Source organism: Oryzias latipes, chromosome 9, assembly GCF_053564925.1.
Source record: "Oryzias latipes strain Hd-rR chromosome 9, Olatipes_Hd-rR_3.1".
Classification (NCBI taxonomy): domain Eukaryota; kingdom Metazoa; phylum Chordata; class Actinopteri; order Beloniformes; family Adrianichthyidae; genus Oryzias; species Oryzias latipes.
This window is the reverse complement of record NC_136245.1, coordinates 2,262,799-2,286,473: the sequence shown is the minus strand read 5'-3', so window position 1 is coordinate 2,286,473 and position 23,675 is coordinate 2,262,799. Positions and strand designations below refer to the sequence as shown.

Sequence of the window (23,675 nt, the reverse complement as noted above, 5' to 3'; positions counted from 1 at the left end):
TGGAAGAACAAAAACAAACAATGTTTATGACAAAACATTTTACAAAGACTGAGTGAGGAAGAGGAGGACGTGGGGTTAAAACTTGACTGCTCAAGTTTTGGGTGACCCAAGAGGACGGGACAAACCACTCCTACGGGACCCAGAGGGGAGGGAGACGACGTAAAATAACGGATGGCCGTTAGACGGACTCTCCAACTCTGCAACCGAGTTGCACCACCGGCGGACCAATGGAAATTCAGGGTCACGACGCAAGCTAACATTAGCGGTGCAGCAAAAATGGCAGCAATATCAGATCTATCCAGCCGTACAGTTTAGATCCAGATTCCAGCTCAGACGAGGAAAACAAAGACGTTCATGGATCCGTTTGTCTGCAGGTGGATGATCAGAATGGAGCAGAGCCGGGAGACTTTGGCCTGCCGTTGTAGGTCCTACATCACAAATAGAATCTTTTTCAAACTTCATTTTTTTCATCTGCTCCTGATTCAAATCATTTTTAATAAATAAAAACTCAGAAATGCAAATTTAATCTTAATTTTCTTTATAAATGTCCTCCATTACGAGAAAAACACCACAAGAACACGTTAAAAACACTGTTTTCTTCAGAGTGGGCCTTCAATAGACATTTATCTCTGCAGACCTAAATATCCTTGTAAAGAAGTAAGACATTGCTGATAAAGTGTAGGTACTGTGAGTTTGACCATATTTATCTAAACTAAATAACAAATCCTTTTTGCTCTAAAGAAAAACATTACTTTTCATTTTCTGGTCGCAGCATTTGGTAACCGACATGTTCAGGTCTGCTTCTATCTCTGGTTTCTGAGGATCACTCATGGGATTTGTAGTTTTTCTGACCTGATGCTGTTTGGCAGCTTTGAGATGAGACGAAGCTTCTTCTCTTTGGTTTCCCACTTCCTGTTGGAGCTCCTCCTCTTTCTGGGTACGTTTGTGTTTCACATCTGTCAGTGCCTGCTGCTCCAGCAGAACGCGTTTCAGCTCTGAATTATAAAAACAGATTTTTAGAAACGGATCAAAACCTGGTCAAACATGCCAATAGTGGGGTTACCTGCTCGCTGCATGCTAAGCTCCGCCTTCAACGCAGCCAGTCTTCGCTCTTCCTCCCTGCTCTGAGCTTCTCGCTGCTTCTCCTGAAAGAACCCGGTTTCTGATTTTGAGCGAGTAGGTGTGTGGAAGCAGAGTTCTTCCTTCACATTAGAAATCTGCTGGTCAGGGGTTGTGATCTTACCTGACAGGTGAGTGAGTCCAGACGCCTCTGAGCCTCCTGGCAGTCTGAGAGCACGTCAGCGAGTCTGCACACAGACAGACATGAAACTTGCTCAGAGCTTCCTGTTCGGATCCAGGTGTTCTCCTCACCTGTCTGCTGCTGCGTCAGTCTTCCTGTTTAGCTGTTGGAGCTCCTCATTTCTCCTCCTCAGCATCTCTTCCAACTCCACCAGAGCCCGCTGCTGCTTTTGCCTCCTCTCCGTCAGCTGCTGCTCCTCGTCCTGAAGCGTCCTGCAGGTCAGGTCACACCCTGAGGTCACAGCATGAGGTCACATGATCGCCTCCTGAGGTCAGACTGTGTGGGGTACCTAAGGTGCTCGGCAGCCTCCAGCAGACAGGTGGCGCTGTCCTCAACTCTGTGCTGCAGCTCAGCAGCCTGGAGGCGGTGCAGATGGGTAAATGAAGCGGTCTGCGTGTCAGCCCGTGTGCACGTGTCTGTGTACCTGGTCTCTGGTGGCGTGCACGCAGCGCTGAGCTTCCAGCAGCCGCCGGTCGGCTTCTCGCAGCTCGGCTCGCCTCTTCAGCAGCGTTTTCTCCACACACTCCACCTCATCGCAGACCTGCATCACACTCCTGCACAAACACACTGTTCCTGCCTCTACTTCTGTGACGTGCGCTGTTCTCTGACAGAAGCTACAGCGACCTGAAAGGGCAGGAGAGCCAACAGTTACCCATGTCGTCGGTGCCGCTGGTCTGAGTTTTCCAGTCTGAGCTTCTTATTCTTCTTCTTGGCTCGTCTTTCTGTGTCTTCTTCCTCACACCTGTCGGCGCACACCTGCTGACAGACACACCCACTCCGGGTTTTTCCTTGAAACATTGACTTTCGGTCAAAAGAATCATTTTCAGAACTAAACCAAAGCAAATCTCAGATATACAAACATGAAACCGAGTGGATGAAAGCACCGACACGTCTGAACGGGTAAACTCGGACGTCCACCTCCAGATTCTGAGTGGGACGAAGCTTGAAGCTCTGTTGGGTTCAGATATTAGACAGCCCACCTGCCAATTGAAAATCTTGTCCCTAAAAATGATCAAATTTCAGCCTCTGCAGCCAAGAGAGCGACTCCAGCCTCTTGGACATGGAACGCCCTCACTTGCACAGACTCCTGCCTCACAGGCAGGAGTCTGTGTGGGACGCTGAGCATTAGGACAGCAGGCAGCCTGACGGTCCAGGTTCCCTTACTAAGGGCCGTCCTCTCCCTGGACGGGCCAAGCGGAGGGTCGGTTTGCATTTCCAACAGCATGTCAAACCTGTTTCCAGTCCATGTTGAACTCTAGCAGCGATCACTGGAACACTGAACATCTACGGGTTTCCAGGGACCAGAGGGAGTCTGGTTTGGATTTAGAATTCCATCTCTGTTTTTATGCAGATGATGTTGTTCTGTTGGCTTCATTGAACCAGGGCCTTCAACGTGCACCAGGTGGTCTGGACTCCAGTGTGAAGAGGGTGGAATGAGAAAAGCTTGGAAGTCGGAGGCCATGGTTCTAGATCGTGGAGCGGGACAGAATGGGTGCAGCAGCTGCAGACCACATCAGTCTGTTGTAGTCAAAGGAGCAGAGCTGAAAGGCAAAATCGCTTTGGGGACGAATGGATGTTCCTCCCTTCCCCTACGGTCCTGACTTCACTAAACAACAATCGAACCTTCAGGAAAAACGTTTATTAATCTGGGCAGCTGATGATGAGTGGGGGGGGGGGGCAGAAGCGGAACCACCTGGAAATGTCTGTGACACCTTTGAGGAAATAAAGAAACAACAGGAACACGATGCACAGGATGTGAGCATAGAGCTGTGAGCATAGAACTGCACTCGTTACACTTCCTTTGCTTAAGTTCCAGTCTGACCCCGCCCCCCACCGATAGACACTAATCATCTGTTTTCTTTGTGACAATAATGATTTAAAACACCTCAGCTTTGCTGACTTTACTGACTGATGCTGCGTGTCGCGCGTCAACATCACCTCTGCCTCCTCTCAAATGCTCAACGCTCGTCTAGAAATGTGCTCATAAACCAAACCAGGGGTGTCCACATCCAGGCCTAGAGGGCCGGCCTCCTGCTGCTTTTCAACAAATCAACAAATCAACTATGAACTCGACGCTCCAGATGCAAGTTCTCAGCCTGATGATGGCTACATGGAAGCACTGACTGCAGATCTCATCATGTATGGAAGACACAGTTGAGGATTAGAGATCAGGTTTATTTTTGTAAGAAAACATCGGTAATCCCGTCTCCATGTCTGACTTTCCCGTCTGCTGCTGTAGTGGCGCCTGAATGACGCGTTCAAACTTTATCATTAAGTTTAGGAGGAAATCAGTCAGATGCTCCTCAATTTTAGATTTAGAAAAAAAATTTAGATCGCGTCCATTGACTTAACTGGACGCCCCTGGCGTGCAATTGGCGATGGGTGTAACGCAGCTTCAGGCTTGAAAACACGCATGTGTGTTTTTCACACGGCTGCTGGTGTTAAAGCTGAAGAAAAGGCAGCTGTGAATTGTGAGGGTTACTTCTTCCATCTTCTTGTGAATCTTTCTTTTCTGCTTTGACTGTTTAGCTCAGAAAGAGGAGACAGCAGTTCTTGCAGGACTCGGGTGGATGCTGTGGTGTAGTGTGAGCACCTGAGTCTGCAGCAGCTCCATCCTGTAGTTCAGAGCTCTCAGCTGCTCCGTGGTGCATGTCAGCCGCTCTGCTGTCAGCTGATCAGCATCACTCATGGACCTCCTGAGCTGCCGTACTTTCCTGTTGAGGTGGCCGATGCTCCTCCGGTGGTCATCGCCCAGCGAGTCCAGCTGAAGAGCAGACAGCAGAGGCGTGAGGCAGAGCGCCGCTCCACTGCGTCCCTCAGGCGGCTGACATCAGACCTGCTGCCGCAGAACGTCCCGCTCCTGCTGGACGGCCCGAAGTTCAGCACGACTCCGCTCCAGCTCCGCCTCCTAATGGACCAACATCCACCGGGGGCAGTTTCAGAGATCTGATTGTCTGCAGATTCTAAAACGTCCTGCAGGGGAACTCAAACTCCGCTACGTATCACAGTTTAGCATCAAACCAGAAAAATACTTCAATCCATGAGAACTAAACGTGAAGCCAACTGCAATTCCAAAAATCTTTTCTCCCCTAAAGTTCAGCTTTTCAGTTCAGCAGGTGTGGATTCAGTTTTGTTGAGTTTACCTGTTCCTGTTTGGAGTTCTCATTGGACTGATGTGATGCTACTTCCTGGTTTAGTGAGGATCTGAACTGAAGCTGCCTTTACTGAGTCTAGACAGCGGTTTCACCTGAACGCCTGAATAATTCTCTCCAGGTCGGATTCATACAGAATAGATTCTGACTACGTTTTTAGAAGGTAAAGTTTAAGTCCGAGTCCATGATTACGTTAAGATCTCGAACTTGACTCGTCATCCGGTTGACAGACAAGTCAAGTGATAAAACACAGCATGTTTTATCACCTGCTGTGACTGAAATGTCAATCTGAGAGTCATCCACTGTTATGATACAGAAATGCAGCAAAATCAATGACTTAGTGGATGCATGTATGTTTTAGATCAAACAAAAAAAAGTCCCAGGATGGACCCCTGGGGAACACCTCAAGCACAGTTTCTAATGTCAACAAAGTGATTCCTGTGTTCAAGCTGGGACTTAAACCATTCCAGGGGGGTAGAGACGCCCAGCCGGTCCTCTGTTGTCTATAAAACCAAACGCAGATTCTTCAACACTTCATGCTGTTCACACTGAACAAGCAAGAAGGGTCTTCTTCTTCTTTTCTTTTTCTACAGTTTCATGTCTGCCCCAAAGTTGGAAGAGGCTTGGTGCAAAATGTGGAAGTGGTGCAAATCACGTAAATCTTGCTTGAGACTTTTTCTTTGACAGCTCTACTCCGATATGATAAACTCTTGGCATTGTATCATTTTGACCGTGCACAAAGTGCAACTATTACTTTCTAATGATCAATTTTTAAACAGTTGGTACTTCTGTCAAGTAAAAGCGACAAGAGAAAGTGCTGAGGTTTGTTGAGTGCAGACAGGTCCATCTACTGGACAAACATGGAGAACGTGGACCTGTGTGAGCCTCTGCTCCAGCTGCCTGTAGCGTCCCTCAGCGTCCTCCAGGTGGAGCCGCAGAGTCTGGTTTTCAGACTGCAGACTGTCCACTTGCTGCTGTGAGGACTGAGCCTGAAACACACAAACACACAACACTCACACACTAGATGTTCACACCCACAACGGTCAAACGCACAACTTTCATACAATGTTCACACCCACAACATTCACAAGCACAGCTTTCACACACAGCATTTACACGCACAACGTTCACAAACACAAAAACATTAACAATACATTTACACACAACATTCACACGGACAAAGTCCACATGAATCACATTCTCACACACAAATATCAGACAGTTATTTTACTTTCATTCAAATGAATTCAATTAAGTAGGTGTAACTTTGGTGCTGCTGTTAGAGTGGCACTGCAAGGAATTGTGGGATATCATTCCCCTTGCCTGTCTGGACGGATTTGGGTTTAAGTGTGGGTTTTTGACCAAATGTGTTTAGTTGTTTAGCTGTTTTACTGTGTTTTGCTGAGTTATTTGTCCTTTTATGTTTAATTCTTTCTGCACCATGAGTGAGAGGGAGGAAGAGGATCATAAGTTTATTTAGCTCCCCTAGTGCTCAGGGGTGTAATGTTGAAGTCAGCGAAAGGGTACATGACAGTATGTTTCATACTGCAAATCCATTTTGTTTCATTCATTTTATTGTTATAGGCTCAAACTCAGACATACGAGAGTTCACAATGTACAATAAATTGAGATGGAAAAATATTTAATTGAATTATGTAAATTTGAGTTGTATAAACAATAATTGAGTTGGATCGACATAAGAAATTTAGTTGAATAAATTTAACTCAATTACTTGTTACCAATAGAAGTAATTCATGTAACATAGTCCAGCAGATGAGCTTCATCAGATGGAGTTGGGGGACGGCTGGGGGCGCGAGACAAGCCAGAGGTTGGATTAGGGCTGCACAATTTAACCCTTGTGCTATCCTAGGCACTTTAACATTAGGAGTTGGGTCATCTAGACCCACTAGACAGTGCGCTGTACCTTTTTTCTTCAATGATTTGTGATCTTCACTGGTGTCCATGGATTACATGAAATCTTTCCACCTTTATCCACCTTTGTCATGGTAGGGAGAACACCTCAATGGAAGGGGGGGGGGGGGGTCATCTAAGATAGCACAAGGGCTAGGGGACTGCAGTGCAACAGCGTGTCCTGAACATGAAGTGAAACTCATTGATCTTCACTGGTGTCCATGGATTTTCAAACTCAGTGAAAATGAGTTTGAAACCCCTACACAATGTTCACACACACACCATGCTGACACAAACTATGTGCTCACACATAACATTCACACATATGACATTCAAAAATAACCTTTACACACACAATGTTCACACACACAACGTTCACAAACATAACATTAACATAAAATGTTCACAAGCTCAATGTTCACACAAATACACAAAACATTCACACAGACCACATGTAACCCTTGTGCCATCTTAGATGACCCCCCCTTCCATTGACGTGTTCTCCCTACCATGACAAAGGTGGATAAATGTGGAAAGATTTCATGTAATCCACGGACACCAGTGAAGATCACAAATCATTGAAGAAAAAAGGTTCAGAGCACTGTCTAGTGGGTCTAGATGACCCCACTCCCAACGTTAAAGTGCCTAGGATAGCACAAGGGTTAAACACAACGTTCCCACAGACAATGTTAAAATGGACCACGTTCGCACACACAATGTTCAAACACATACTATTCTCTTAAACAACCTTCACACGCACAACATTTACACATACGTTTACTTGCAGAACGTTCACAGACACCACATTAACACACACAATGTTGACAACCACTACGTTCACATGCACAGCGTTGACACATCCAACGTTCGCACAAACATCCTTCTCAGAGACATTCAGGATCTCGATTAGGAAAAGCAAAAGCAAAAACACAGTGACTGATTCATGAAGCAAAAGCTGAAACTCACGACTGACAGCTGCGTGTTCCAAAACACTTGGAGAATGCGGGCATCGATCCCGCTACCTCTCGCATGCTAAGCGAGCGCTCTACCATTTGAGCTAATTCCCCAGCTGGAGCACCCCATCCCCCACTTTTCCATCACATCACTGCAGTCTGGGCAGACCACTTCCCATGGAGCAGTTCAGGCAGCAGACATCGGATCCTATCCGACAAATTAGGAAAGGCAAAAGCAAAAACACAGTAGGACTGAAGGATGAAACAAAAGCTAAAGCTAAGAAGCATGTTTCAAAACACTTTGGGGAATGCGGGCATTGATCCTGCTACCCCTCACATTCTTTTCCTCAAAGTTTTTTTTAAAGTTTGTTTAAAATTAATACAAAATAGAGAAGTTGATATAAATTGAGGATTTTGCAATACCACTTTGACCACTTGTGACGGTTAGAAGTTGGGCGATAAGTGAAACACACTTCCCGCACATAATACCTGTAACCCTTGTGCTATCCTAGGCACTTTAACATTGGGAGTGGGGTCATCTAGACCCACCAGACAGTGCGCTGAACCTTTTTTCTTCAAGATTTCATGGATTACATGAAATCTTTCCACCTTTATCCACCTTTGTCATGGTCGGGAGAACACGTCAATGTAAGGGTGGGGTCATCTAAGATAGCACAAGGGCTAGGGGACTACAGTACAACAGTGTGTCCTGAACATGAAAACACACAACACAGCTTCTCCCCTAGGATACCTTGATTTTTGTCCCGGTGGTAAACTTCGTCCCAATAATCTAGTGTGTATTCAAGCTAAGGTCCTCACCAGGATATAAGTACAAACACAGATAACATTCACACACACAAACACACAAGGCCCATACAAACATTCACACAGAATGTTTACAGGCACAATGTTCACACACATAAACACAACGTTCACACGTACACACAAATTGACCCTTGTGCTATCCTAGGCACTTTAACATTGGAAGTGTGGTCATCTAGACCCACTAGAAAGAACTGTCTAGTGGGTCTAGATGACCCAACTCCCAATGTTAAAGTGCCTAGGATAGCACAAGGGTTACACACACACATTCTTTGCGGACACAAAGGTCACTTCCACAACATTTGCATGCACAAAGTTCACACAACATTCACACACAATGTTCACATGCAGAACATTCACAAGGACAGTTTTCATGCACACAGGGCTTACACGTACAACGATCAGATTCACCACTTTTACTTCCAGAATGTTACACACACGCACAAGGTTCAACACGCAGCGTTCACACAAGTAATGTTCAAACAGACACATGACTTTCACTCAAAGCGTTCAAATGAACAAGCTTACCAAGCACAGCTTTTATACACACAGTATTCACACCCATAACATTTACACACACAATGTTGACACATACAAGGTCAACCCACATACCATTTCTGTCAGAGAGATCCAGATTATCAATAAGAAAAAGCAAAAGCAAAAACACAGTGACTGATTCATGAAACAAAAGCCGAACCCAAGCAGTGTGTTCCAAAACACTTGGAGAATGCGGGCATCGATCCCGCTACCTCTCGCATGCTAAGCGAGCGCTCTACCATTTGAGCTAATTCCCCACCTGGGGTACCCCAACCCCCACTTTTTGTTGACTTCACTGCAGTCTGGACAATTAGCAGGTCAGACAGCAAACATCGGATCCTATCCTTCAAATAAGGAAAGGCAAAAGCAAAAATACACAGTGTGGTTAACTCATGATACAAAAGCTGAAGCTAAGCAGCATCAAAACACTTGGAGAGTGCAGGCATTGATCCCCCTAACTCTCACATGCTTTTCCTCAAAGTATTTTTCAAAGTTTGTTTAAAATTAATACAAAGTAAAGATTTTGATATAAATTTTGCAATACCCTTTTTGACCACTAGTGGGGGTTGGAGGTTAGAGGCACACAACGTTATCACACATTCACACATAACACACATAACATTTACACGCACAAAGTTTACACACAACGTTCATACAAATAACACTAACACAGAATGGTCACTCGTACAATCTTCACACATATAAGATAAGATAAGATATTACTATTAATCATGGACTCTGACCTAAACTTTAACAGCCATATCAAGTCAGTAACATCAGCGGCATTTTACCATCTGAAAAACATTGCCAAAATCAAAAACATAGTGTCAAAGCCAGACCTGGAGATACTTATTCATGCATTTGTCTCCAGTAGGTTAGACTACTGTAACGGCCTGCTCATCTGCCTCTCCAAACGAGGTGTAAAACAGCTTCAGTACATCCAGAATGCTGCTGCTCGAGTCCTGACCAGAACCAGGAAGTATGATCACATTAGTCCTGTGCTCAGGTCTCTGCACTGGCTCCCTGTACCTCAAAGAATAGACTTCAAAGCAGCTCTGCTTGTGTACAAGTCTCTCCATGGCCGAGCACCAAAGTACATCTCTGACATGTTAGTGCCATATGAACCATCTCGTACTCTGAGGACCTCAGGGGCCGGCCTCCTGTTGATTCCCAGAGTCAGAACTAAACAAGGGGAATCAGCGTTTCAATATTCTGCAGCTAAAATCTGGAACAGCCTCCCTGAAGTCGTAAGACAGGCCTCTTCTGTGTTCATGTTCAAATCTAGACTTAAAACATTTCTGTTTAGCCGTGTATATGACTGAAAGGTCCTATCTGCGGTTTTCTTTCCTTCCCTTCCTTTATTTTTAAATCATTTTTCAAATTTTTTCTTTTCTTTTAAAGTAAATTTTACGTTGATTATTTCAATGATGTATTGTGATTTTAATGCATTTTTCTGTTTTGTGAAGCACCTTGAATTACTTTGTGTATGAATTGTGCTATACAAATAAACTTGCCTTGCCTTGCCTACTTTATTAGTCCCACGATGGGGAAATTTCCTTTTTTTTATTTTTTTGTAACACTAACACAGAATGTTCACTCGCACAATGTTCACACATATAACACTAAGACAGAATGCTCACATGCACACACAATGTATTTGTATTTCCAACTTTTTTTCCCATCTCTCCCTATTCGATTTTAAGTTCCACACTCATAAATTGAACACATACAACCTTCACACAAAAAACATTCCTACACACAATGTTCACACACTACGTTGACACAAACAATGTTCATATATACAAAGTTTCCATGGACAACATTCGCAAACACAGCATACCCACCCATGAAATTCACAATGTTCACACACATACACACAATGTTCATACACCCAACATTTACCTGCAAAATGTTGACACACACAACATTCACACAGTTAATGTCCACATGCATAACATTCACACACGCAATGTTTACACACATAAAGTCAACCCACACACCATTTCTGTAAGAGACATCCAGAATTTCAATTTGGAAAGGGAAAAGCAAAAACACAGTGTGACTGACTCATGAAACGAATACCGATGGTAAGCAGCATGTTTCAAAAAAATTAGAGAATGCGGGCATCGATCCCGCTACCTCTCACATGCTTTTCCTCAAAGTGTTTTTGAGTTTTTTTATTAATAAATACAAAATAAAGATTTTAATATAAATTAAGGATTTTTCAATACCACTTTTGGCCACTATTCCCAAAAAGTCTCTTCCTGGAGACATATGAGAAGATGAGAGGGGAGGGCTTTTAGGTCATTCTGAAGCTAGTGGCAAGCTGATCCCCGCGGAGACCTCAATTTTTGTCCCCGCTGTAAACTTGGTCCCCATAAGCATGTGTGTATCCACGATAAGGTCCTCACAGGAATATAAGTACAAACAGATAACATTCACACACACACAATGTTCACACACACAACTTACACTCAGAATGTTTACAGGCACAATATTCACACACATGCACACAACATTCACACACAATGTTCACACACAACGTTCTCATACACAACATTCACACCATGTTTACAGAAATTCACAAACGTACTGTGGAATTCACACACACCACGTTGATGCACAAAACATTAACACTCACCATGTTGACACAAACAACGTTCACACACGTAAAGTTCACACATTTATTTACACAAATTTTTACATGCACAATGTTCACAGATAAACATACAACGTTCAAACTCAACATTTATTCAGACCAGATTCACACACAATGTTCACATTGACCATGTTCACAAACACAATGTTCACACACACAACATTCACATGCACAAAGTTCACAGATAGCGTTCAAGCCAACAATGTTTAAACACATAACGTTCACATGCACAACATTCACGCACACAACATTCACACACAAGACATTCACACACACAACATTTACAGGGATAGCTTTCACGCACACAGTGCCCACACGTAAAACGTTCACACACACACAACATTCACACGTAATTTTTACACAAGCAACATTGCCACACACAACATTCACTCACACAATGTTCAAACATTGTACGTTGTCACACAACGTAGACAAACAGACATTCACAAATAACATTTACATACACAAAGTTTATACACACAAAACATTCACATACATAACATTAACAAAAATATTTCACACATTCAATGTGGACACATACAAGATCAACCCACATTCCATTTCTGTCAGAGAGATCCAGAATCTGGATTCTGAAAGGCAGAAGCACAAACACTGTGTGACTGATTCATGAAACAAAAGCTGAAACTCACGCCTGACAGCTGCGTGTTCCAAAACATTTGGAGAATGCGGGCATCGATCCCGCTACCTCTCGCATGCTAAGCGAGCGCTCTACCATTTGAGCTAATTCCCCTGCTGGACAGCCCCAACCCCCACTTTCCGTTTACATAATGCCTCGTTTCCACTGTGTGGGCGTGTGCTAAGCGCATTCTACCATTGAAGCTCCTTCCCCCACAGGGCAGGCCCAACCCCCACTTCCTATGAGCTCACTGCAGTCTGAGCACACCACTTTTCACATGAAGCCGTTCATACTGCAGGCATGGGATCCTGTTCATTTGGCTCTTACTTTCACTTTGTACGTTATTCTTTTGATTGTATTTGTCTCACAATACTGTGACACTTTAGTCTTTTGTCAAGCTTTATTTGATTTTTTCTGCAGTTAACTTAGCACAGCAATAAATGTTTTTTTCTACCAAACTGTAGCTTTTTTAAAAAAAATAATTCTTCACCTCTTCATAATGCTTAGAAGCAACATCCTTTTTATTTTAGCTCCAACAGAACTTCTTCAGTAAATAAGTTCTTCCCTGTATTTGTATTTCCAACTTTTTTTCCATCTCTCCCTTTTTGATTTCAAGATTCACACCCGTAAATTGAACACATACGTTAACACAAACATTCACGCAAACAACCTTCACACGTACAACATTCCTACAAACAATGTTCACACTACGTTGACACAAACAATGTTCACATGTACAAAGTTCAGATGCACAATATTCACACAGACAGCATTCACACCCATAAAATTCCCACACACAACGTTAACACACACACATTTCCCACGCACACGTTCACACACATAACATTCACATAAATAACGTACACACAGAATGTTATCAGGCACAATGTTTACACACATACACACAATGTGCACAAACCTAACATTTCCCCACACAAAATTCTCACAAAAAACATTTACCTGCACAATGTTTTAACACACATAACATTAACAGAGAATGTTCACACGCATCACATTTATACACACAATGTATACACACAAAACATACACACGCCAATTATTGAAACAAACGAGGTTCACACACACAACATTCACTTAGATAATTTTCACATGCATAACATTCCAACACACACACACACACACACACACACACACACACACGCACACACACACACACACACACAATATTTGCACATGTGAAGTCAACCCCCACTCTGTAAGAGACATTCGGCAGAATCTCAATTAGGAAAAGCAAAAGCAAAAACACAGTGTGACTGACTCATGAAACAGAAGCTAAAGTGAACCAGCATGTTCCACAACACTTGGAGAATGTGGGGATAGATCAGGCTAGTTCTCACATGCTTTTCCTCAAAGTATTTTTCAAAGTTTGTTTAAAATTAATACAAAATGAAGATGTTGATATAAATCAAGGATTTTGAAATACCACTTTTGACCACTAGTCCCTAAAAAGTCTATTCCTGGGACATGCAAAGAAAATGAGAGGGGAGGGCTATTAGGTCATTCTGAAGTTAGTGGTAAGCTTCTCCCCATGGAGACCTCAGTTTTTGTCCCCGCGGTAAACTTGGTCCCCATAAGCCTGTGTGTATTCAAGATAAGGTCCTCACTGAAATATAAGTACAAATACAGATAACATACACACATAATGTTCACACACACAGCTTTCACACAGAATGTTCACAGGCACAATGTTCACACACCAACAGACAACGTTCAAAAACCCAACGTTCTCACACCCAACATTCACACAGGTTTACACACTTTATGTAATATTTACACACAACACATTGACGCACACAACGTTCCCACTCACTATGTTGACACAAACAACTTTCAAAGATATAACGTTCACCCATTTAATTTTTTGCACAGAATGTTCGCACGCACAATGTTCACACGTAAACACAAAATATTCAAACACAACATTCACACTGACCACGTTCACACACAAATTGTTTACATGGACTACGTTCACACACACAATGTTCACACGAGCAACATTCACACAGCGGTCAAACAAACAATGGTATAACAAATGACATTCACATGCACAATGTTCTCACACACCGCTCACACGTACAAAGTTAACATCTACGATTCTCACATGCAGAAATGTTAACACACACACAGGTTAATGCGGACAACATTTACACGGACCACGTTTACACAAACTACGTGCACGCACAAATTTCACACATATAACACTAACACAGAATGGTAACACACACAATTTTCACACACAAATCTTTGACACATATAACACTAACACAAAATGTTAACATGTCCAATTTTCACACACACAAAAGGTTCACACACACAATGTTTACACAAGCAACATTGACACAAAACAACATCATACACAAAAAGTTCACACATACTAAGTAAGCACACAACATTCACAAACATGACATCCACATGCACAAAGTTCACACACACAACATTCACACACAAAACATTAACAAAGAATGTTGACACGCTGACACACAAGATCAACCCACATTCCATTTCTGTCAGAGAGATCCAGAATCTGGATTCTGAAAGGCAGAAGCACTAACACTGTGTGACTGATTCATGAAACAAAAGCTGAAACTCACGCCTGACAGCTGCGTGTTCCAAAACACTTGGAGAATGCGGGCATCGATCCCGCTACCTCTCGCATGCTAAGCGAGCGCTCTACCATTTGAGCTAATTCCCCTGCTGGACAGCCACAACCCCCACCTATCCATAATGTACTGCCTCGTTTCCACTGTGTGGGCGTGTGCTAAGCGCATTCTACCATTGAAGCTTATTCCCTGACTGGGGCAGACCCAACCCCCACTTCCTATGAGCTCACTGCAGTCAGAGCACACCACTTTTCACATGAAGCCGTTCATACTGCAGACATGGGTTCCTGTTACTTTGGCTCTCACTTTCACTTTGTATGCTAATATTTTGATTGTATTTGTCTCACAATACTATGACACTTTAGTCTTCTGTCAAGCTTTATTAGAATTTCTGTAGTGACTTAGCGCAGCAATAAATGTTGTTTTTTCCACCAAACTGTAGCTTTTGTTAAAATTATAAATCTTCATCTTTTCATAATGCTTAGAAGCAACATCCTTTTTATTTGAGCTCTAACGGAACTTCTTCAGTAAATAAGTTCTTCCCTGTATTTGTATTTCCTACTTTTTTTTCCATCTCTCCCTTTTTGATTTCAAGATTCACACCCATAAATTGAACACATATAACCTTCACACGTACAGCATTCCTACTCACAATGTTCACACACTATGTTGACACGCACAATGTTCACAAATACAAAGTTCAGATGGACAACATTCGCACACACAGCATTCACACCCATGAAATTCACAATGTTTACACACATACACACAACGTTCATACACCCAACATTTACCCGCACAATGTTGACACACACAACATTCACACAGATATTGTTCACATGCATAACATTCACACACTCAATGTTGACACACGTGAAGTCAACCCAGACACCATTTCTGTAAGACATATCCAGAATTTCAATTTGGAAAGGGAAAAGCAAAAACACAGTGTTACTGACTCATTAAACATATACCGATGGTAAGCAGCGTGTTCCAAAACACTTGGAGAATGCGGGCTTCGATCAGGCTACCTCTCACATGCTTTTCCTCAAAGTGTTTTTTAGTTTTTTTTAAATAAATACAAAATAAAGATGTTGAATTATAAATTAAGGATTTTGCAATACCACTTTTGACCACTAGTCCCAAAAAGTCTCTTCCTGGAGACGTATGAGAAAATGAGATGGGAGGGCTCTTGGGTCATTCTGAAGCTAGTGGCAAGCTACTCCCCGCGGAGACCTCAATTTTTGTCCCCGCTGTAAACTTGGTCCCCATAAGCATGTGTGTATCCACGATAAGGTCCTCACAGGAATATAAGTACAAACAGATAACATTCACACACACACAATGTTCACACACACAACTTACACACAGAATGTTTACAGGCACAATATTCACACACATGCACACAACATTCACACACATAATGTTTACACACAATGTTCTCATACACAACATTCAAACACGTACTGTAGAATTCACACACACCACGTTGATGCACACAACATTAACACTCACTATGTTGACACAAACAACGTTCACACACGTAAAGTTCACACATATATTTACACAGAATGTTTACACGCACGATGTTCACACATACAAACACAACGTTCAAACTCAACATTTACACAGACCACATTCATATACAATGTTCACATTGACCATGTTCACACACAGAATGTTCACACGCACAGTATGCACATGCACAAAGTTCACAGATAACGTTCAAGCCAACAATGTTTAAACACATAACGTTCACATGCACAACATTCACGCACACAACATTCACAGGGATAGCTTTCACGCACACAGTGCCCACACGTAAAACGTTCACATCCACAATGTTCACTTGCAGTACGTTCACACACACAACATTCATACACAAAAGGTTCACACCAACTAATTTTTTAAGCACATCCATCATACACACAACAATTACACGGTCAATGTTCACAAACACGGGGCACACAAAAACAATGTTCAAACACACACATGACTTTCACACAGCGTTCAAATGCAAAACAGTCACAAGGACAGCTTTCATCCACACAATGTTCACACCCATAATGTTCACACACTCAATGTTGACACATACAAGATCAACCCACATTCCATTTCTGTCAGAGAGATCCAGAATCGGGATTCTGAAAGGCAGAAGCACTAACACCGTGTGACTGATTCATGAAACAAAAGCTGAAACTCACGACTGACAGCTGTGTGTTCCAAAACACTTGGAGAATGCAGGCATCGATCCCGCTACCTCTCGCACGCTTTTCCTCAAAGGATTTTTCAGTTTTTTTTTAAATAAATACAAAATAAAGATGTTGACATAAATTAAGGATTTTGCAATACCACTTTTGACCACTAGTCCCAAAAAGTCTCTTCCTGGAGACATATGAGAAAATGAGAGGGGAGGGCTTTTGGGTCATTCTGAAGCTAGTGGCAAGCTACTCCCCGCGGAGACCTCAATTTTTGTCCCCGCTGTAAACTTGGTCCCCATAAGCTTGTGTGTATCCACGATAAGGTCTTCACAGGAATACAAGTACAAACAGATAACATTCACACACACACAATGTTCACACACAAAACTTACACACAGAATGTTTACAGGCACATTATTCACACACATGCACACAACATTCACACACATAATGTTTACACACAACGTTCTCATACACAACATTCACACACGTATTGTAGAATTCACACACACCACGTTGATGCACAAAACATTAATACTCACTATGTTGACACAAACAACGTTCACACACGTAAAGTTCACACATATATTTACACAGAGTGTTTACACGCACGATGTTCACACATACAAACACAACGTTCAAACTCAACATTTACACAGACCACATTCATATACAATGTTCACATTGACCATGTTCACACACACAATGTTCACACACACAATATTCACATGCACAAAGTTCACAGATAACGTTCAAGCGAACAATGTTTGAACACATAACGTTCACACACACAACATTCACACACAGCATTCACAGGGATAGCTTTCATGCACACAGTGCCCACACGTAAAACGTTCACATCCACAATGTTCACTTGCAGTACGTTCACACACACAACATTCACACACAAAAGGTTCACACCAACTAATTTTTTTAAGCACATCCATCATACACACAACAATTACACGGTCAATGTTCACAAACACGGGGCACACAAAAACAATGTTCAAACACACACATGACTTTCACACACAGCGTTCAAATGCAAAACAGTCACAAGGACAGCTTTCATCCACACAATGTTCACACCCATAATGTTCACACACTCAATGCTGACACATACAAGATCAACCCACATTCCATTTCTGTCAGAGAGATCCAGAATCGGGATTCTGAAAGGCAGAAGCACTAACACCGTGTGACTGATTCATGAAACAGAAGCTGAAACTCACGACTGACAGCTGTGTGTTCCAAAACACTTGGAGAATGCGGGCATCGATCCCGCTACCTTTTGCAAGCTTTTCCTCAAAGCATTTTTCAGTTTTTTTTTTAAATAACTACAAAATAAAGATGTTGATATAAAATAAGGATTTTGCAATACCACTTTTGACCACTAGTCCCAAAAAGTCTCTTCCTGGAGACATATGAGAAAATGAGAGGGGAGGGCTTTTGGGTCATTCTGAAGTTAGTGGCAAGCTACTCCCCGCGGAGACCTCAATTTTTGTCCCCGCTGTAAACTTGGTCCCCATAAGCTTGTGTGTATCCACAATAAGGTCCTCACAGGAATATAAGTACAAACAGATAACATTCACACACACACATTCACACACACACACAATGTTCACACACACAACTTACACACAGAATGTTTACAGGCACAATATTCACACACATGCACACAACATTCACAAACATAATGTTTACACACAACGTTCTCATACACAACATTCACACACGTACTGTAGAATTCACACACACCACGTTGTTGCACACAACATTCACACTCACTATGTTAACACAAACAACGTTCACACACGTAGAGTTCACACATATATTTACACAGAATGTTTACACGCACGATGTTCACACATACAAACACAACGTTCAAACTCAACATTTACACGGACCACATTCACACACAATGTTCACATTGACCATGTTCACACACACAATGTTCACACGCACAATATTCACTGCACAAAGTTCACAGATAACGTTTAAGCCAACAATGTTTAAACACATAACGTTCACATGCACAACATTCACACACACACAACATTCACAGGGATAGCTTTAAAGCACACAGTGCCCACATGTAAAACGTTCACACAAACAACATTCACACACACAACATTCACACACACAACATTCACAGGGATAGCTTTCACGCACACAGTGCCCACACGTAAAACGTTCACATCCACAATGTTCACTTGCATGACTTTCACACACACAACATTCATACACAAAAGGTTCACACCAACTAATTTTTTTAAGCACATCCATCATACACACAACAATTACACGGTCAATGTTCACAAACACGGGGCACACAAAAACAATGTTCAAACACACACATGACTTTCACACAGCGTTCAAATGCAAAACAGTCACAAGGACAGCTTTCATCCACACAATGTTCACACCTATAATGTTCACACACTCAATGTTGACACATACAAGATCAACCCACATTCCATTTCTGTCAGAGAGATCCAGAATCGGGATTCTGAAAGGCAGAAGCACTAACACCGTGTGACTGATTCATGAAACAAAAGCTGAAACTCACGACTGACAGCTGTGTGTTCCAAAACACTTGGAGAATGCGGGCATCGATCCCGCTACCTCTCGCACGCTTTTCCTCAAAGCATTTTTCAGTTTTTTTTTAAATAAAAACAAAATAAAGATGTTGACATAAATTAAGGATTTTGCAATACCACTTTTGACCACTAGTCCCAAAAAGTCTCTTCCTGGAGACATATGAGAAAATGAGAGGGGAGGGCTTTTGGCTCATTCTGAAGCTAGTGGCAAGCTACTCCCCGCGGAGACCTCAATTTTTGTCCCCGCTGTAAACTTGGTCCCCATAAGCTTGTGTGTATCCACAATAAAGTCCTCACAGGAATATAAGTACAAACAGATAACATTCACACACACACAATGTTCACACACAAAACTTACACACAGAATGTTTACAGGCACATTATTCACACACATGCACACAACATTCACACACATAATGTTTACACACAACGTTCTCATACACAACATTCACACACGTACTGTAGAATTCACACACACCACGTTGATGCACAAAACATTAATACTCACTATGTTGACACAAACAACGTTCACACACGTAAAGTTCACACATATATTTACACAGAGTGTTTACACGCACGATGTTCACACATACAAACACAACGTTCAAACTCAACATTTACACAGACCACATTCACATACAATGTTCACATTGACCATGTTCACACACACAATGTTCACACACACAATATTCACATGCACAAAGTTCACAGATAACGTTCAAGCGAACAATGTTTGAACACATAACGTTCACACACACAACATTCACACACACAGCATTCACAGGGATAGCTTTCACGCACACAGTGCCCACACGTAAAACGTTCACATCCACAATGTTCACTTGCAGTACGTTCACACACACAACATTCACACAAAAAAGGTTCACACCAACTAATTTTTTTAAGCACATCCATCATACACACAACAATTACACGGTCATTTTTCACAAACACGGGGCACACAAAAACAATGTTCAAACACACACATGACTTTCACACACAGCATTCAAATGCAAAACAGTCACAAGGACAGCTTTCATCCACACAATGTTCACACCCATAATGTTCACACACTCAATGTTGACACATACAAGATCAACCCACATACCATTTCTGTCAGAGAGATCCAGAACAGGGATTCTGAAAGGCAGAAGCACTAACACCGTGTGACTGATTCATGAAACAAAAGCTGAAACTCACGACTGACAGCTGTGTGTTCCAAAACACTTGGAGAATGCAGGCATCGATCCCGCTACCTCTCGCACGCTTTTCCTCAAAGCATTTTTCAGTTTCTTTTTAAATAAATACAAAATAAAGATGTTGACATAAATTAAGGATTTTGCAATACCACTTTTGACCACTAGTCCCAAAAAGTCTCTTCCTGGAGACGTATAAGAAAATGAGAGGGGAGGGCTCTTGGCTCATTCTGAAGCTAGTGGCAAGCTACTCCCCGCGGAGACCTCAATTTTTGTCCCCGCTGTAAACTTGGTCCCCATAAGCATGTCTGTATCCACAATAAGGTCCTCACAGGAATATAAGTACAAACAGATAACATTCACACACACACAATGTTCACACACACAACTTACACACAGAATGTTTACAGGCACATTATTCACACACATGCACACAACATTCACACACATAATGTTTACACACAACGTTCTCATACACAACATTCACACACGTACTGTAGAATTCACACACACCACGTTGATGCACAAAACATTAACACTCACTATGTTGACACAAACAACGTTCACACACGTAAAGTTCACACATATATTTACACAGAATGTTTACACGCACGATGTTCACACATACAAACACAACGTTCAAACTCAACATTTACACAGACCACATTCACATACAATGTTCACATTGACCATGTTCACACACACAATGTTCACACACACAATATTCACATGCACAAAGTTCACAGATAACGTTCAAGCGAACAATGTTTGAACACATAACGTTCACACACACAACATTCACACACACAGCATTCACAGGGATAGCTTTCACGCACACAGTGCCCACACGTAAAACGTTCACATCCACAATGTTCACTTGCAGTACGTTCACACACACAACATTCACACAAAAAAGGTTCACACCAACTAATTTTTTTAAGCACATCCATCATACACACAACAATTACACGGTCATTTTTCACAAACACGGGGCACACAAAAACAATGTTCAAACACACACATGACTTTCACACACAGCATTCAAATGCAAAACAGTCACAAGGACAGCTTTCATCCACACAATGTTCACACCCATAATGTTCACACACTCAATGTTGACACATACAAGATCAACCCACATACCATTTCTGTCAGAGAGATCCAGAACAGGGATTCTGAAAGGCAGAAGCACTAACACCGTGTGACTGATTCATGAAACAAAAGCTGAAACTCACGACTGACAGCTGTGTGTTCCAAAACACTTGGAGAATGCAGGCATCGATCCCGCTACCTCTCGCACGCTTTTCCTCAAAGCATTTTTCAGTTTCTTTTTAAATAAATACAAAATAAAGATGTTGACATAAATTAAGGATTTTGCAATACCACTTTTGACCACTAGTCCCAAAAAGTCTCTTCCTGGAGACGTATGAGAAAATGAGAGGGGAGGGCTCTTGGCTCATTCTGAAGCTAGTGGCAAGCTACTCCCCGCGGAGACCTCAATTTTTGTCCCCGCTGTAAACTTGGTCCCCATAAGCATGTCTGTATCCACAATAAGGTCCTCACAGGAATATAAGTACAAACAGATAACATTCACACACACACAATGTTCACACACACAACTTACACACAGAATGTTTACAGGCACATTATTCACACACATGCACACAACATTCACACACATAATGTTTACACACAACGTTCTCATACACAACATTCACACACGTCCTGTAGAATTCACACACACCACGTTGATGCACAAAACATTAACACTCACTATGTTGACACAAACAACGTTCACACACGTAAAGTTCACACATATATTTACACAGAATGTTTACACGCACGATGTTCACACATACAAACACAACGTTCAAACTCAACATTTACACAGACCACATTCACACACAATGTTCACATTGACCATGTTCACACACACAATGTTCACACGCACAATATTCACTGCACAAAGTTCACAGATAACGTTTAAGCCAACAATGTTTAAACACATAACGTTCACATGCACAACATTCACACACACACAACATTCACAGGGATAGCTTTAAAGCACACAGTGCCCACATGTAAAACGTTCACACACACAACATTCACACACACAACATTCACACACACAACATTCACACAGGGATAGCTTTCACGCACACATTGCTCACACGTAAAACGTTCACATCCACAATGTTCACTTGCAGTACGTTCACACACACAACATTCATACACAAAAGGTTCACACCAACTAATTTTTTTAAGCACATCCATCATACACACAACAATTACACGGTCAATGTTCACAAACACGGGGCACACAAAAACAATGTTCAAACACACACATGACTTTCACACAGCGTTCAAATGCAAAACAGTCACAAGGACAGCTTTCATCCACACAATGTTCACACCCATAATGTTCACACACTCAATGTTGACACATACAAGATCAACCCACATTCCATTTCTGTCAGAGAGATCCAGAATCGGGATTCTGAAAGGCAGAAGCACTAACACCGTGTGACTGATTCATGAAACAAAAGCTGAAACTCACGACTGACAGCTGTGTGTTCCAAAACACTTGGAGAATGCAGGCATCGATCCCGCTACCTCTCGCACGCTTTTCCTCAAAGCATTTTTCAGTTTTTTTTAAATAAATACAAAATAAAGATGTTGACATAAATTAAGGATTTTGCAATACCACTTTTGACCACTAGTCCCAAAAAGTCTCTTCCTGGAGACATATGAGAAAATGAGAGGGGAGGGCTTTTGGGTCATTCTGAAGCTAGTGGCAAGCTACTCCCCGCGGAGACCTCAATTTTTGTCCCCGCTGTAAACTTGGTCCCCATAAGCATGTGTGTATCCACAATAAGGTCCTCACAGGAATATAAGTACAAACAGATAACATTCACACACACACAATGTTCACACACAAAACTTACACACAGAATGTTTACAGGCACATTATTCACACACATGCACACAACATTCACACACATAATGTTTACACACAACGTTCTCATACACAACATTCACACACGTACTGTAGAATTCACACACACCACGTTGATGCACAAAACATT

At 42.1% G+C, this 23,675-nt stretch overlaps 1 protein-coding gene and 4 non-coding genes across 8 annotated transcripts in view; all 5 read right to left on the bottom strand.

Moving 5' to 3' along the window:
• LOC101172418 (uncharacterized) overlaps positions 1 to 23,675 on the bottom strand; it is a 43,274-nt gene that overhangs the window by 2,684 nt on the left and 16,915 nt on the right. The window contains exons 1-11 of one of the 4 annotated variants that reach the window (XM_078952428.1): positions 11,985 to 12,059; positions 5,328 to 5,441; positions 4,137 to 4,208; positions 3,894 to 4,064; positions 1,953 to 2,056; positions 1,725 to 1,854; positions 1,590 to 1,657; positions 1,372 to 1,512; positions 1,244 to 1,307; positions 1,064 to 1,145; positions 853 to 995 (exon numbers count right to left, since the gene is read on the bottom strand). In XM_078952428.1, the coding sequence (XP_078808554.1) occupies positions 853 to 995; positions 1,064 to 1,145; positions 1,244 to 1,307; positions 1,372 to 1,512; positions 1,590 to 1,657; positions 1,725 to 1,854; positions 1,953 to 2,056; positions 3,894 to 4,064; positions 4,137 to 4,208; positions 5,328 to 5,441; positions 11,985 to 12,011 (1,116 nt within the window). In that variant the 5' untranslated portion in view covers positions 12,012 to 12,059. Of the gene's footprint in view, positions 1 to 852; positions 996 to 1,063; positions 1,163 to 1,243; positions 1,308 to 1,371; positions 1,513 to 1,589; positions 1,658 to 1,724; positions 1,855 to 1,952; positions 2,057 to 3,893; positions 4,065 to 4,136; positions 4,209 to 5,327; positions 5,442 to 11,984; positions 12,060 to 23,675 lie in introns of those variants that run through there. The other 3 variants (XR_013658039.1, XM_011479714.4, XM_078952427.1) reach the window with 3 other exon arrangements.
• On the bottom strand, positions 7,358 to 7,430 carry trnaa-agc (transfer RNA alanine (anticodon AGC)). The gene has a single exon. It is a non-coding gene; the product is annotated as a tRNA-Ala (tRNA).
• trnaa-agc (transfer RNA alanine (anticodon AGC)) lies at positions 8,860 to 8,932 on the bottom strand. Its single transcript has one exon. It is a non-coding gene; the product is annotated as a tRNA-Ala (tRNA).
• trnaa-agc (transfer RNA alanine (anticodon AGC)) lies at positions 12,013 to 12,085 on the bottom strand. Its single transcript has one exon. It is a non-coding gene; the product is annotated as a tRNA-Ala (tRNA).
• On the bottom strand, positions 14,612 to 14,684 carry trnaa-agc (transfer RNA alanine (anticodon AGC)). The gene has a single exon. It is a non-coding gene; the product is annotated as a tRNA-Ala (tRNA).